At 38.2% G+C, this 15153-nt stretch overlaps 1 protein-coding gene across 1 annotated transcript in view; it reads left to right on the plus strand.

Moving 5' to 3' along the window:
- Positions 1-15153, plus strand: part of MYCBPAP (MYCBP associated protein) — a 50938-nt gene that overhangs the window by 11046 nt on the left and 24739 nt on the right. Inside the window, exons 6-13 of the mRNA XM_058172455.1 lie at positions 989-1104; positions 3522-3669; positions 3898-4013; positions 4184-4296; positions 5381-5483; positions 8132-8321; positions 10028-10215; positions 10986-11132. Of these exons, the coding sequence (XP_058028438.1) occupies positions 989-1104; positions 3522-3669; positions 3898-4013; positions 4184-4296; positions 5381-5483; positions 8132-8321; positions 10028-10215; positions 10986-11132 (1121 nt within the window). The remainder of the gene's footprint in view (positions 1-988; positions 1105-3521; positions 3670-3897; positions 4014-4183; positions 4297-5380; positions 5484-8131; positions 8322-10027; positions 10216-10985; positions 11133-15153) is intronic.

A 15153-nucleotide genomic window follows, 5' to 3' on the forward strand; every position in this document is an offset into this window, starting at 1 on the left:
CCGGGTTCAAGTCTCTGCCCTCTAAAGCTTGTCAGGATCACAATAAAATTAGTACATGCCACAGATATCTAAATAAACTTCAAGGCTGTGGCCATGTTATTAAGCCTTATTATCATGAGAGAAAACTAAAATGAATTGACTGATCCACACCCCTATCTCCTTTTTTTTAAAAAAAAATCTTACTATCAGCCAAAGCAATGAAAGAGACTTCTCTTCCAAAGGTTCTTTTTCAAGAGGCAACTGAATTTTCTGGAAAAAAGCACCTTTGGGGCAACCATGACCTGGATGACTGAAAAATCCCCATAGGCAAGAGACCCCTGTGCTCAGTGAACTGACAAAGCACCCTTTCCCACCCAGGAGAAGCAGCTGCTCTCACACACCTCACAACATATCCTAAGGAAATCATCCAGATTTAAGGAAAGATCATATGCCTCCAGAAAGGCAGTAAAAAAATGCCAAGCTTGCATCCTGCTTCTTGAAAGTAACCCCAAAAGGACAGTGTCAGGAACCACTAAAGCAGTGTAAAAAGCTTTTTAAAAAAGTCAAGCCCCTAATAAAAGTACCAGTCAAGGGGGAAAAAAAAACTCCAGAGAAGTGGCTCCAGGTAGTCTGGCGTACTGCCAAAACAATTAACTGCTGTTACAATGTAACAAGGCTTAACCCAGAGGCAGTTTCTGAAACGCTTAAGCAGGGCAATAAAGATAAGGATTAGGCTAGAAACAACACAGAGAAGCACACCAAAATGTCTTCTAGCTGCCTTTCTGACAGGATTAGCGGTTTAGCCCTGTAAAGTGGGAAAAATAAAACACTGTTGGAAGGAGATTTCTTCCAAAAGTCAGTTCACTGAACTGCTCAGAAAGTTAACGAACGGTTCTCTAGAACCGGTGCAAACCAGCTGAATACCACCACTGGGTTGATTACCTGGGAATTGTGGTATTTTGAATGCACAGTATTGTGATATTGTTTCATTTCTTATTTTTGTTCTCAGAATGTCTTAAGAAACCAGAAAGTCAGTTGCTGATGAACTTTTCAGAACATTACAGGAGAATCCAGGAACAGCGAACTTTAATTGATCGTAGTATTCCAGCTATGTATTCTGGAAAGGTGATAATTCTGCAAATAATTCTCCTGGTTTTATTTACCGTATTTTTCGGTGTATAAGATGCACCTTTTTATCCCCCAAAAGAGGGTGAAAATCTGGGTGCGTCTTATACGCCGAATGTAGCCCCACCTACCTGCCGCCCCCCACCTTTCGGAGGTTGTCGGCCTCTGTGCGTTGCACAGCCACGCATCCTCATGAAAACGGTCTTGCATCTGCCGCAGCACTTCAAAGGGCTGCACTATAGCTGATCAGTGCTGTAGGCGGCTAGTAGACCAGTGCCTCTATTTTTAAAGAAGGTAGACCGGTGTACTCCCCCCCACCAAAAAAAGGCAATTAATAGACCGGTGCCTCTATTTTTAAAGAAGATAGACCAGTGTGTTCCCAAAAAAACGCAATTAGTAGACTGGTGCCTCTATTTTTAGAGAAGGTAGACCGATGTGCTCCCAAAAAAAGGCAACAAACCGGTCCCTCTATTTTTAAAGAAGACCAGTGCGCTCCCAAAAAAGGCAAGTAGACTGGTATGGCTCTGCTAGACTGAAGCAAGCCTGGTAAACTGGTATGTTTCCTGATTAGAAAAAATAAATTTTTTGGTCAAAAAACTCACAGTGACTCTGAAAGAATCGAACAGAAATGGGCTGGAAGCCAGATCTGCTAGAGATGTTTCTCTCAGACTGACTGAGTCGAAACTGGGCCCAACAGGAAGGAGGAAGGGGCGTGGTCAAAAAACTATGACTCACTATCTAGGCAGATCTGGCTGTAGCAACCCATGTCTGACCGATGCCTCAGCCTCACTGGAGAACTGGTGGCTTGCTGGGCGTTGCGCAGGAGGTGTAAGACAAGGTGCTGCCACCCGAAAACTGTTGCAGCAATCTCTGCTGCCTGGAACCGCCTGAAAACGCGATGCTCTTTCTTTGCCTCTGCACACCCCATTTTTGGAACTGGGGAGGCAGTGGAAATCTCCAGGTGGCGGAGATCGCAACAACAGTGTTTTTGGGAGGCAGCGCCTTGCCTTTTGCCCCCTGCACAGTGCCTGTTTCGCCAAGCAAGTCCCGACCTCCACGCTTCCCCAGGCTGCTCCTGTTATCAAAATCCAAATGGAAGTGAGGATGCCGCTGATCCTGATGCTGGTAGGCAGAGGCAGAATTCTTTTTTTCTTGTTTTCCTCCCCCCAAATTAAGGTGCATCTTATACTCTGGTGCGTCTTATACACCGAAAAATATGGTAGGTCAGAAGTTGACGCTGTAGTCATTTTATATTGGGAAAAATCTGCAATATTTTGATGTCCTTGCATGAGATCTCATAAAATTTTTGCTTAGAAAGTGCATGATCGTTAGATTCTCAGGAGATGTGATGATCTTTTGGGATTTCAGCCACTAAAAAAATCTGTTAATTTTTGATTGTGGACACCCATTGTGCCTGAATAAGCTGTTGATTATTTACTTTTCTAAATAATTAAGATTGCATATATACATCCATAGTGTCCAGAAAAATATTTACTATAGGAAACATCTAGGCATTGGTCAATTGTACTGGAAAGGAATGAGCAAAGCACCTATATATTCCAATAGAAAAGAATATATGTGGCTCAGGGTTGAATTGTGGAGTGCACTGATGATGTTACCTAGTTAGGTAATGAAACATCTGCAAGCAAAGAACCAAACTCGGAGACCATCAAGAATTCTCTACCTATATATGATCACAAACTGTAACACTGAGGTCAAAGTACTATAGAAGTGTGGTTGTAGATGTTCAATGTAAAGTATTTGTTGGTTGTAGGCAAATAATATAACATAATTGGAAGAGCCATTAATGCTGTTGAATTTAGCTTTCTGCTCAATACAAATTAAAACTTTTCACACAGAGGTATGTCTAGCCTCCATTTGAATATATCTGGTAAGTAACTTTTGCGCTGTTGAACTGTTCTACTGTGAGAATTTGTTTTTTAAAAAAACCTTTCAGTTGGAATTTGCATTTCTGTAACTCAAGGTTCTGTTCTGTTTATATTATTTTGCTGTAGGTTCCTTAAATCTATCCACTTGCTTAGCTCTTCATATTTTCTGAGTTTTCTAGTGGAAGACAGCATGGTTTTTTTTTTCTTTTTCAATAGATGTGTAGGGCAATAAATATATAAATTATCAAAACAGAATAGGGAAGACAGTAATTACAGAGAGTAGGAACAAATCTGGATATAACTTTTGTCATCTTTTGGTGAGCCATTATATAACAATTAGAATAATTTTCTCATCCCCGCACCATTCCCTAGAGTCGGACATGACTGGAAAGGGGAAATCTTTACATCCACCTTACTCTTTTTCTATTGTTTTTTCATTGGTCTCCCTGCCAAATGTTATTTTATATTCTTTGTCTCTCAAAACTAAGTTTATATCTGTATGGCTTTGGCTTTCTTCATTATTAATAGGGCTATTCAGGGAATGAGTTCTGGAATCAGCCTGTGCATGTTGGGGATGAAACCAAGGGTCTAACCACAACGTTGGGTCAGACAGATCTGGGATTTCCAGAAGAGATCACTCATGTTGGGAAACCACATAGCATCTGGAGAGAAATGGGTGAGGCACTATAAGCACTGGATGTTTATACAGGGTTGTGCCATTAGAGAAAAAGAAGAACTGAAATCATATCCTGATGGCAGTATACAGCTATGGAGAAGCTCGTGCAATCGTAGTGGATTTTGGTAGCAGCTATGCATCAACTTAGTAAAGTTATTACATGTATTGATAAAGCTATTAAATGTATTGGTGTGTACATGTCTAGGTCATTGTTGGATATTCCTACAGGTACCAGTCCACCAAAATACCTCCCTTTTCATCGTCCCTGGGAAAAAAGTCTCTTCCTGCAGCATCGGAGAAATGAGTTAAAGGAGGTTTTAGAAACACTGGATTTTTATAGCCCGGTATGATACTTTCAACATAAAGCCATTTATATATTAGAAAATTGTCATATAACAATTCCTGTAAGATTATATTACACATTTCATTTAAACATTTTGATTCTTTTTTTGAACGTTAGAAGAAAAACAAATGAAAACACAATGCTTTTTCTTATTCTCCCTTCTTGAGGAAGGATCTGGATGGGCTGGAAGTCATAGGCAGAAACCAACCTTTCACCAATGTGTCAGCAGACAGTTTTTCAGCTTGTGATGATGATGACAATAAAGAATCTGAAGAAACAGCCTCGTATGTTGCAATATTTCATTAATGCATCTTTAAGGCTTGTGCAATGGATCGGATTTCATTTGGAAGAGTTATTAAAAGTGCATATGCATGAATATTCTATTTATTTGTTTCATTAAAATAGCCATATCTGTTTTCATGTGGCTGTAGCAGAAGTCAGATTGAATTGAAAATATACCTGGATATGGGTTGGCAGGTTTAAATGCCTCAGTTGAATCCCTAGTTCAATTAATTCAACAGCAATATTATTTTGTATATATTAATCAGCCTTTTAGGAAGAATCATTGGTTTAAATAATAGTTGGAAATGTGGTGCTCAAAATACATCATTGGTTTATACAATGTGGTCATGGACTGTGGGGCGGGGACACATATTTCATACATGCACCTACATTTTCTGGGAAGGCACATGTACAGCACTGTGCCTAAATATATGGAATGACAGTCCTTAGATTTTATCATATAAAAATCTGTACTGTAGCAGCCTTAAACAAATACAGTATAAAGCAAAAGTTATACCTTGGCTTTTGTAGAGTGTGCAAATGTTCACTATCTATTACATAGTGGTCTGAAGAATTTATCTCAACAAGTACTTTATCAGTCGGGGGACTATTTAGAGATTTATATTGCAAATGCCAGACTATACACTTAATTTTCTTACTAGCTAATATGTTTGAATATTTTAAAAAATCATCCAAATGAAAATTTGTTGTAAAAAATATGGTTTCTGCTGATTCTTCTTCATATCATTTTAATATACAGAGAGAGGGTTAAGGGAGTGGGATAGTAGAGCCTGGAGCCACCTTTGTTACTTTTTAATAAAAGTGGTGAAATAAGCAGATGGGAGTTTCTACTCATATTGTCAAGTGAGTTGTTTTTTTACCTTTATTGATGTATTTATATTTAGTTTAATCTTACAATATTGCACTTCCATTAGAAGCTGGCTTGGATTCTTTCCTCAAGTGAACTCTGATTCTGCAAGTCTTTAAGTCATTACCTGTTTCGATGTCAGCAATATACAAAAGCTGAAGCCTGACTCTGTCTTCAAATAGTTATTAAAGATATCTGACTTTTGCTTTGCTTCACAGGGACATATTGGATGAGTATCCAGATATATTTTCAGAACCAATACTTGGTCCCTCTCTGAAGTTCTGTGGACAACCAGCTCGTTGGATCAATACTTCTCATGCGGTAGAGTTGTAAAGAATGCTCAAAATAAAGACTCCCATGCCTTTTACTTTTACTTTTGGGTGGGATGAGTAATTTGGCCAAATCATTTTTTATAATATCAAACAACTTAACAAAATATTATGGCATCATATTAAAATTTGAAGAAAAGGAAAAAAATCTGAAAAATACCAAACAAACAAACCCCTAGCTAAAAAGACTAATTCATGTTACTTGAAAGTTTTCTTTGTTGGCGGAAGAAATAATTTAATTCAGATGCTATCAAGCAATATATAGGGTGCAAATGAGATGTGGATTTATTTTAGACTTTATCCACCCAAATGTGAACAACCTATAATTCTTTCTTTATGTACTTATTTTATTAAAGATTACAATTTCAATCATAAAAACCAATGCAAACTAAAAACTAAAAGAATAAAAAAAAAATAGAAAGTGCAGAAAAGAAAGGAAAAAATAGAAAGACAAATAAAAAAAGAAAAATAATATAGTAAAGGAAAAGAAAAGAAGTGACTTGCCTCTTTGTCATAATAAGCATAGGCAATTTTAATAAGTTGTCACTTCTTAAAACACAACAAATTTAGTCCTGATGTAAGTAAAAGTCCATTAAGTGTTACCAGAAATAACATCATATATAATTGAACCTTAAATAATTTATATTTGTGCCTTTTACTTCTAAAAATCTTTAGTTCCTTCCAATAATGTTCTAGAAATTTTTTCTTTGTCTCTCCTCAAATTATTTTGCAAAGCTTTAACAAGTCTCATTTGTAAATCCAATATAGGAAAATCATCCAGCTCATTTTCTTGGTTTATTATTTACATATCCTTGTTAATTATTTAGACTTCAGACCAGGGGTGAAATGCTACCAGTTCGGGCCGATTTGCCCAAACCAGTAGTAAAAAATGCTACTGGTTTGCTGAACCGGTAGTAAAAAAAGTTAAAAAAAAGTTCCGAAGATGAACCAGTTCTCTGGAACTGGTAATAAAAAATGCTTTAAAAAAGTTTTTTAAAACGGTTCCGATGATTGCACACCACAGCTGTGATCGTTGGAACCTTTTTTTTTTTACCTTTTTAAAGCATTTTTTACTACTGGTTCCGGAGAACCGGTATCAAAAAATGCTTTAAAAAAAAAGGTTCCCAAGATCACGTGCCACAGCTGATTCCTCCCCCCTCGCTGTTCTGCTTACCTTCCCAAGCCTCCTTTTGGTGCGTACTATGCATGGGCGCACACAGCACACGCATTTGCTGTGGTATTGCACATGTACACGTGCTTGGCATGCAGCACACATGTGCAACCAGCGAACCGGTACCAAGCTGGTTCAGATTTCACCATTGCTTCAGAGAGTTTCTTTTGTATATCCAGTTAATTTTTCCTCATGTCATTCTTGTATCCTATCATTTTAAATCTATTTTCAAATCAATCTCAATCTTGTCAGGTAAAACCTGTTCCTCTTCCATAATGTATTTTAAACATTATCTATAGAAGCAATGAAATGTCTTTTCAAAGGGCCTCTGTGGCTCAGACTGCTAATGCAGTCTGTTATTAACAGCAGCTGCTTGCAATTACTGCAGGTTCTAGTCCCACCAGGCCCAAGGTTGACTCAGGCTTCCATCCTTTATAAGGTAGATAAAATGAGGACCCAGATTGTTGGGGGCAATAAGTTGATTTTGTATATAAATATACAAATAAGATGAAGACTATTGCTAACATAGTGTAAGCCGCCCTGAGTCTTTGGAGAAGGGCGGGATATAAATGCAAATAAAAAAAAAAGACGCCAACCAAGATTTGAGCCTCCCAGAACTCTAAAACTTCTGGGGATCACTGCCTTGCAGTCTTGCAGAAGTTGCACAGCTTCTGGAGCAGAGTCTTTGAAAATCTTGTGAGAACTCCCTGCACTTCGTTGGAAGTTGCAGAGGTTACAGGAGAATGTAGGGTACTTTCGTGCGGCCTCCAGGTCCTCTGGAAGTCACTTAGGAAGGCCCTGCTCACATGTGATTTTTGGAGCTTCCAAAAAAGGAGTGAGAACGGTTCATGGTTACCTGCTTTTTTTGGAAGCTGCAAAACCATGAAGCTTCCAGGTCTCCTGTGATCCAAAGCTGCCTCAGATAAATAATTCTTTTCTAAGAAACAAAAGCAAATTGAAAATTATTTACAATTTTGTAAGTTTTTAAATTATTATTTATTAAAATTAATAATTTTAATAATGTCGCCAATCTCACAATCCAAACCAATAGCAATAAAGCTTAGAATTTATTAAAATTATATGTTGCCTACCTCATTATCCAAAGTAATAGCAGCAAGCAATAGCGCTTAGACATATATAGTGCCATATAGTGTTGTACAGCATTCTATAAATGGTTTACAGAGTCAGCATATTGCCCCCAACAATCTGGGTCATCATTTTACCGACCTCGAAAGGATGGAAGGCTGAGTCAGCCTGGAGCTGGTGAGCTGGTGAGAATCAAACTCCTGGCTGTGGGCATAGTTAGCCTGCAATACTGCATTCTCACCACTGCACTACCAGGGCTCATACACTTTTTGTGACTCTGTTATGAATGGTCTCTTTTATCCATGTGTCTATGCGTGTGTGCATATGTTCATGTGTGTGTGTGTGTAAATATCCTGGCAGTTTGTTTTCTTTTATTCCGATAGGGTGAAGTTGGCATTGCAGCCAGGGTCACCTTTGAAATTCTTGTAGGTGATAAAGCTGAATCTCGCCTCACAGTGAGCAATGATGGCACAACAGCCATCTGGTATGACTGGCGGAGGCTCCCTCCACCTTTTACTTTTCAGGAGAAAAAAAAAAGAGGAATACAGAATTTTTACTTTAATACTAGATCAGGTGAGTGATCTGTTTGTTATTTTTTTTAAGTCAAGTTTCATTCATTCATTCATTTATACACCACCCATATCACTCTGCAAGCAACTCTGGCAGTTTACAATTAAAATTATAAATATTAACAATAGTAAATAGAAAACTAAAAAATGAAAGACAAGAATGGTATGTATGGTGGTGGCATCTTCCCTATTCATCCACCAGGCACCTCCAGCATTGAGTCCCCAACTGGATCCCAAGCCAACTGACAGAGTCAGATTTTAACAATCTTCCAGAAGGCCAAAAGATTGCAGGCTCAGGTAGCAAGATGTTCCAAAGAGGGTGGACCACAGCAGAAAAGGCATTGCTCCTAAATGCCAAAACACTTTGATTGACAGGGTCTATAGCATGCCCCTTCTGCTATATTGAGTAGGAAGGGCCAGTCCTATTGGGACGAGACAGTTCCTCAGATAACTTGGTCTCAGGCCATAAAGGTCTTTAAGGGTAATAACGAACAGCTCTGACAAAGCAATGTCAAGAGAACCATTCCTAGGAATAAACCAATTATCATCCTATGTTTCAATGAAACATTTATGTGAAAAGTACTTGGGTTCTCTGAATTTTTGCATGCTTGTGACTTTAAATGTTATTAAACCTTGATGTGCATCCTCTTGTGTTCCCAATGGGCAGTCTGAGTGAACAAACAACCCCAAAGTTCAGTGCTTGTTCCATTTATTTTATAAACAATATAATACAATGTGATATGCCAGGGTGAAAAAAAACCCCCATTACCTTAAACAGCATTTCCAATAAAAAGTACGTTGTTTAGATTAAAGTTGGAAATCCCAAGCAGAATTATCTATTTTTCTTTGTATTATTATCAAAGCTTTTAGAAGTACAATGTAAAAAAGTTCAATAAAGTATATTTAAAAAAAAAAAGAAGTACAGAAAGCTATGCAGTACAGTATGTGGTTATTAATATATATATAATCTTGATGCATTTTAATGTTTTTATCTTACTCATTGCTTTCATTGTTTTGTTTTAACATTGTGAGGTATCATACAAAAATGTGCAAAAGAGAGCTGATAATATCTTTACTGGAAAGTAATGAATTGTGTCTTTTTCATTGATTTTTATAGTTCCAATTTGTTTACTGCAAAATAGCCTTAAGTTAAAAAAATGTTGATGATCTGACTGCTCTATTTACCTTTTTATGTCCAAGATCCATCTTCTGCTTACGTAAAAAATAAGGCAAATGAAATAAGCCCATAATATTCTGCATTATTTTTTTTAGATAGTAACAATCTAATTTTGCGACCTCATTTTTTATCATAAAACAATTTAACTTATGAGGTTTCTGTTAGCTAATTTAAATTCTTTTTGAAATATTTTGAGGATACTTGAATCCTGGGCTTAATATGTTTTAGGAGCACTCTTAAAACCTGGCTGTTAAAGGAATTCCTGAGATAAAAATATAATATAAAATAGAATTCTCATCTTGAATTATGCTTGGGTACATTGTTCTTGGCGGCCTAATTATTTTTCTTAGTAACTTTTGTTATTATTAATATGTATTATTGTTTCTTCTTTTATTATATTATTTTTGTATTTTAATTATTTTTTATGATGGGGAGAAAGATTAGGAATGTCAATACAATGAACAAAATCATCAGTGTCCTGCCAAAGAAAGTGATCCTCTTTCCTTCCCAGTATGTGCTTTCTGTTTCCACAGGTGTTATCCTACCTGGAGAAACCATACATTTTTCCTTCATCTTTAAATCATTGAGTGCAGGCATTTTCAATGAGTCCTGGGAGTTTAGTACTCATCCTGAGTTATTAGGAGGAGCTATGCTACAAGTGACTCTTTGGGGAATTGCACTCTATGAAGATACTACAGTTAAACTCAGGGAGGATCTGGAGGTAACCAAACCTATTTTCATGAGATACATGATAGAAGAATTTCCCTTTGCTCTAAGTTCACATTGCTTCTAAGATCGGATGTTGTAGAAGATGCATAGATTTACACTGCAACTAATATTTAATTGGCTGCACAAAAATGAACCTTCCAATCAGGTTTTCTATAGAGAGCTATGTGGAAGTATTACTAAATTATTATTCTGTATGTTAGTACAAATCCTAGTTCTGTGATGGTGAACCTATAGCATGCGTGCCAGAGGTGGCACGCAGAGCCTTCTCTATGGGCACGCGTGCTGTCACCAGCTGCTTTTCTGGTTTCCAGCGTGCGCATGTGTGCCAGCCAGCTGGTCTTTGCATGTGCTGGAGTGCCGGAAACCCGAAGACCAACTGGCTGGTGTGCATGCGTGCGCCGGCCAACTGTTTTTTGGGTTTCCAGCGCTCTAGCACATGCAAAGGCCAGCTGGCCAGCACGTGCATTCGCATTAAGCAGCAGGTTTTCAGGTTTTTGGTGCACATTCCAGTTTGGGCACTCGGTGCCAAAGAGGTTCGCCATCACTGTCCTAGTTTCTGAACATCCAAAATGGCAACTTCTTTGAGTTCAAATTACAACTGCTATAAAGCCTGGTACAATGCAGTTTGTGATGGGGCATAATTAATGAATTAACCAGGTTTTCTAGCTTAGTATGTCATGTGAACATGGCCTATATTTTATACATAGACAGGCAGTTATCATATGATACATTAAGCTAGAAACTCTTTACTGTTATTTCCAGAAAGACTTAGAGGCTCGAGAAATTGCTGTCATAATAGAAGAAAATCTAGAAGAGCTACTTAATCGGATTCGAACACCCACACGAGTAAGATCCCCAGTTGATGCTTATGTCACTGAAGAAGAATTATTTCACAGAAAGAATCCAGAGGTATAGTTGTCCTTTATAGAAAATGTGGGATGTGGGTGGAGAGGAAAAATAAATTATAAGGACTGATACTGATCAGAGCATTGGGAACCAGTAAGGGAACAACCTTACATTTAAAAAAAATAATAATGTTGATTTAAAGTTTTTACATAAGTAAAAGATAAATATACAAAGAGTAGAATGAAAAAAGAAAAAAAGTGCAGAAAAGAATGCAGTTAATGGGGAAAAACAAATGACTTTCGCCCTTTACAGCAGTTACAGATTTACTCTTTAACATTACGATAATCCCTTCAGCTCCATGTTCAATCTTTTTTCAATCATCAAATCCATAAATCATTTCATTTTTCCCATTGTCAGCTAAAAATCCATAAAAGGTTTCCAGTCTTTTAAAAAAGTATTTATTTTCTTGTCCTTGATAAACCAGATGAACTTTGCCATCCCGCTATTTCTGCCATCTTCACAATCTATTCTTCCATTGTGGGTACTTCAGTATTTCTCCATCTTTGTGCATATGTTAATCTTGCTGATGTTATCATATATAAAATCTTCCATAACCAGGGGTGAAATGCTCCCGGTTCGGACCGTCTTACCCGATCCGGTAGCAATGGCGGCTGGTGGTTCGGAGAACCAGTAGCAAAAATCCCTGGCCCTGCCCCCTGCCCCTGCTGAGCCGTGCCATCATCAGAGTTTTTTTTTTACTTTTAAAAGCATTTTTTTTTCAGTCGAAAAAATGCCTTTAAAAGTATATTAAAAAAAGCCTTTGATGATCCCACGGCTCAGCTGGGATTGTCAGAACCCTTTAAACTCTTCTTTTTAATAACCTCTTTGGCCGAAGAGGTTGTAAAAAAAAAGGTTTTAAAAGGCTTCTCTGGTGATCCCAGCTGAGTTGCCTGATCACCAGAACCTTTAAAAAACATGTGTTCTACAAGCTCTTTGGCCGAAGAGGTTGTTAAAACAATCCTTTTAAGAGGTTCTGTGCTGCAATCAGGCAACTTCAGCTGGGACCATCAGAGGTGCCTTTTAAAATCTTTTTTCCTTTGGTGATCCCAGCTGAGTTGCCTCATCATCACAGGCTTTTAAAATCACTTTTTTACAACCTCATACAACAGCCTCTTTTTTTAATTTATTTTTTTATTTTTTATTTACATTTATATCCCGCCCTTCTCCGAAGACTCAGGGCGGCTTACAGTGTATAAGGCAATAGTCTCATTCTATTTGTATATTTACAAAGTCAACTTATTGCCCCCCCAACAATCTGGGTCCTCATTTTACCTACCTTATAAAGGATGGAAGGCTGAGTCAACCTCGGGCTGGGCTTGAACCTGCAGTAATTGCAGGCTGCTGTGTTCTAATAACAGGCTTCTAACAGCCTGAGCTATTACGGCCCTTTTTCTGCCCATGCCCACCCAAAAAGGGCCTCTGGTGGCTCAACGGACTAAGTCTGTCTGTTATTAACAGCAGCTGCTTGCAATTACTGCAAGTTCAAGTCCCACCAGGCCCAAGGTTGACTCAGCCTTCCATCCTTTATAAGGTAGGTAAAATGAGGACCCAGATTGTTGGGGTCAATTAAGTTGACTTTGTATATAATATACAAATGGATGAAGACTATTGCTTAACACATTGTAAGCCGCCCTGAGTCTTCGGAGAAGGGCGGGATATAAATTAAAAAAAAAAAAATTGCCCTGTCCCCACTTGCCTATAATTGCTGCTCCTTTCGGGCTTGCAAAGCCTTGCTTTAGCTGCTGCAATCAGTTGCATCAGCTAGCAACTGAATCTGCCTGCCTGCAATCCATCTCCTCGGTGAACAACTCAATCTGCCTGCCTCCAATTGGGTAAGTAAACTATTAAAAAATAGTTAATTGGTTTTTTTTTAAAGAGTTGGGTTTTTTTAGACAGCAATTTAAAGTTAAGGAAGTGTTAAATTTAGCTGCTTTTATCTAAAACGGGTCTCCATCATTAGTAACTTTAAGGCTTGTGGACTTAAACTCTCAGAGTTCCTCAGCCAGCTCTCCAGGCTGAGGAACTCCGGGAGTTGAAGTCCACAAACCTTAAAGGTTGGAGACCCCTGATCTAAAAAATATAAATAAAATAAAATAATAAAATAAAATATTTGTGCAGCTTTCTGAGATTTGGTGTGTTTCTGTAGTGTTTCACTAACTACACAAAAACACAAAATCTCACAAAGCTGTATGTGGCATTTTGTGTGTGTGTGAGTCAGTTGTGTTGTGTTGTAAAGTGTGAAAGTTGGTTTTTGAGCTTTTTGTGGCTGTGTGAGGTTCCTGCTTCACCATTTTGGGTGAAGTGCAGCTGCTTTTACATTGTATGTGAGTCAGTTGTGTTGTGTTGTGTGTGTGTAAAGTGTGAAAGTTGGGTTTTGAGCTTTTTGTGGCTGTGTGAGGTTCCTGCTTGCTGCAGGGGCCATTTTGGGTGACGTGCAGCTGCTTTTACATTGTATGTGATTCAGTTGTGTTGTGTGTGTGTAAAGTGTGAAAGTTGGTTTTTGGTACCTCTTATTGTTTTGTATACTTTGTTTATTATTATTATTTATTGTTATTGGCCACGCCTACCCAGTCATCTGACCACCAAGCCATGCCCACCAGTTAAGCCACGCTCACAGAACCGGTAGGGAAAATTTTTAGATTTCACCCCTGCCCATAACCCTTTTCTAATTGATTAAAAAAGAGTTCTAGCTTCATCTCAATATTAATATTAACCCCTCCACTCTTTCTCCCTCCCTCCCCCACCCTCCCTTCCCTGCTCTCTTTCTCTTTTTCATAAGTCCACTTGCATACTATAAAGTCCCTTCATGTTTTTTGCATATTTAATATTGACTAGAAGTATTTTTATACATCTCTGATAATTTCTTTGTTGTCAAAGAAAATCTCTTAAAACTTACTGGTAGCTATAACACAATCTAAATGTCAGTTTCTTTATCCACATTCTCACCTGTCTATATATTATACATGTAGTCTTTCATTAACAATGGTAATTGGACTGGAATTTCTGTTGCTAAGCGATGCAGTTGTATATGTGTTGATGTCACATTGCTTAGCACCACAATCCCAGCAATCTCCCTTGCCATTATTAACTAAATTCAACCTCGCCTTCTTAGGAAAGGATCCACTCCACTTCAAGCCAAGCCAAGCCATGCTTGGCTTGGTCCATCCATCCTAGCCCCAAGCCTTGGTAAGATTGCCTCCTCTACCTCTTCTTGAATTCCCTTCACCTGCCTATCTCCTGCCCATCTCTGCCTTTTTGGTTGTTCATGTACCCCTGCTTCCTGCCATGGGCCTTATTTTGTGCTGCCTTCTTTCATGCTGGTGCTGCTATGGCTTCTCTTGTTGGCTGCCCAGAGTCTCTTTTTAAACATACCAGCCAGTTTTCTGGGGTGTTGGCTATTCCTGCAAGCTTATTCCTGTCATCCGCAAATTTCAGTTTCAAATTTGAGCAAAAAAAATATACATCTTTTTTGCAATGAGATATTTATCATAGGTACACTGTTGATTTCCAATTTCTGCCATATTATTCAATCCCCATTACTGTGCATATGAAACCACTGAAAATTAAATCCCTCTGCAGTTAATTTCTTGACTTCATCTTGAGCTGTCCATCTTCCTGTATTAATAAGTCTTGGTATGTTAATGGTTTTTCTTTGTCTGCTGTTTTATTTTCTATAAAATGCTTCCTGTACTGAGACCAGTAAAAGTATTTTTGGGCCCAGTCTGGGTTTATATTTATTCCACATCTTTAATATGGCACTTCTCATATAATGATTTTTGAAATCTACATTAACTTTATCATATCACAAAAACCCATGCCAACCAAACCTCAGATTATATTCTTCTAATTCTAGCATTTTATTTCTCAGCAAAACCCACTCTTTCATTCAAATCAAATAGCAGACTGCAAAATAAATTTAAAATCAAGCAATCTTCGAGACGACTTCCGGTATCCAGCGGCAACGGACGTCTGGAAGGCTTCTCCTGCCTCCAGCGCCCGAATCCGGCCGCCGCCGAGGCCCTCA

This window comes from Ahaetulla prasina, chromosome 2 (assembly GCF_028640845.1).
Source record: "Ahaetulla prasina isolate Xishuangbanna chromosome 2, ASM2864084v1, whole genome shotgun sequence".
In the NCBI taxonomy this organism is placed as follows: Eukaryota; Metazoa; Chordata; class Lepidosauria; order Squamata; family Colubridae; genus Ahaetulla; species Ahaetulla prasina.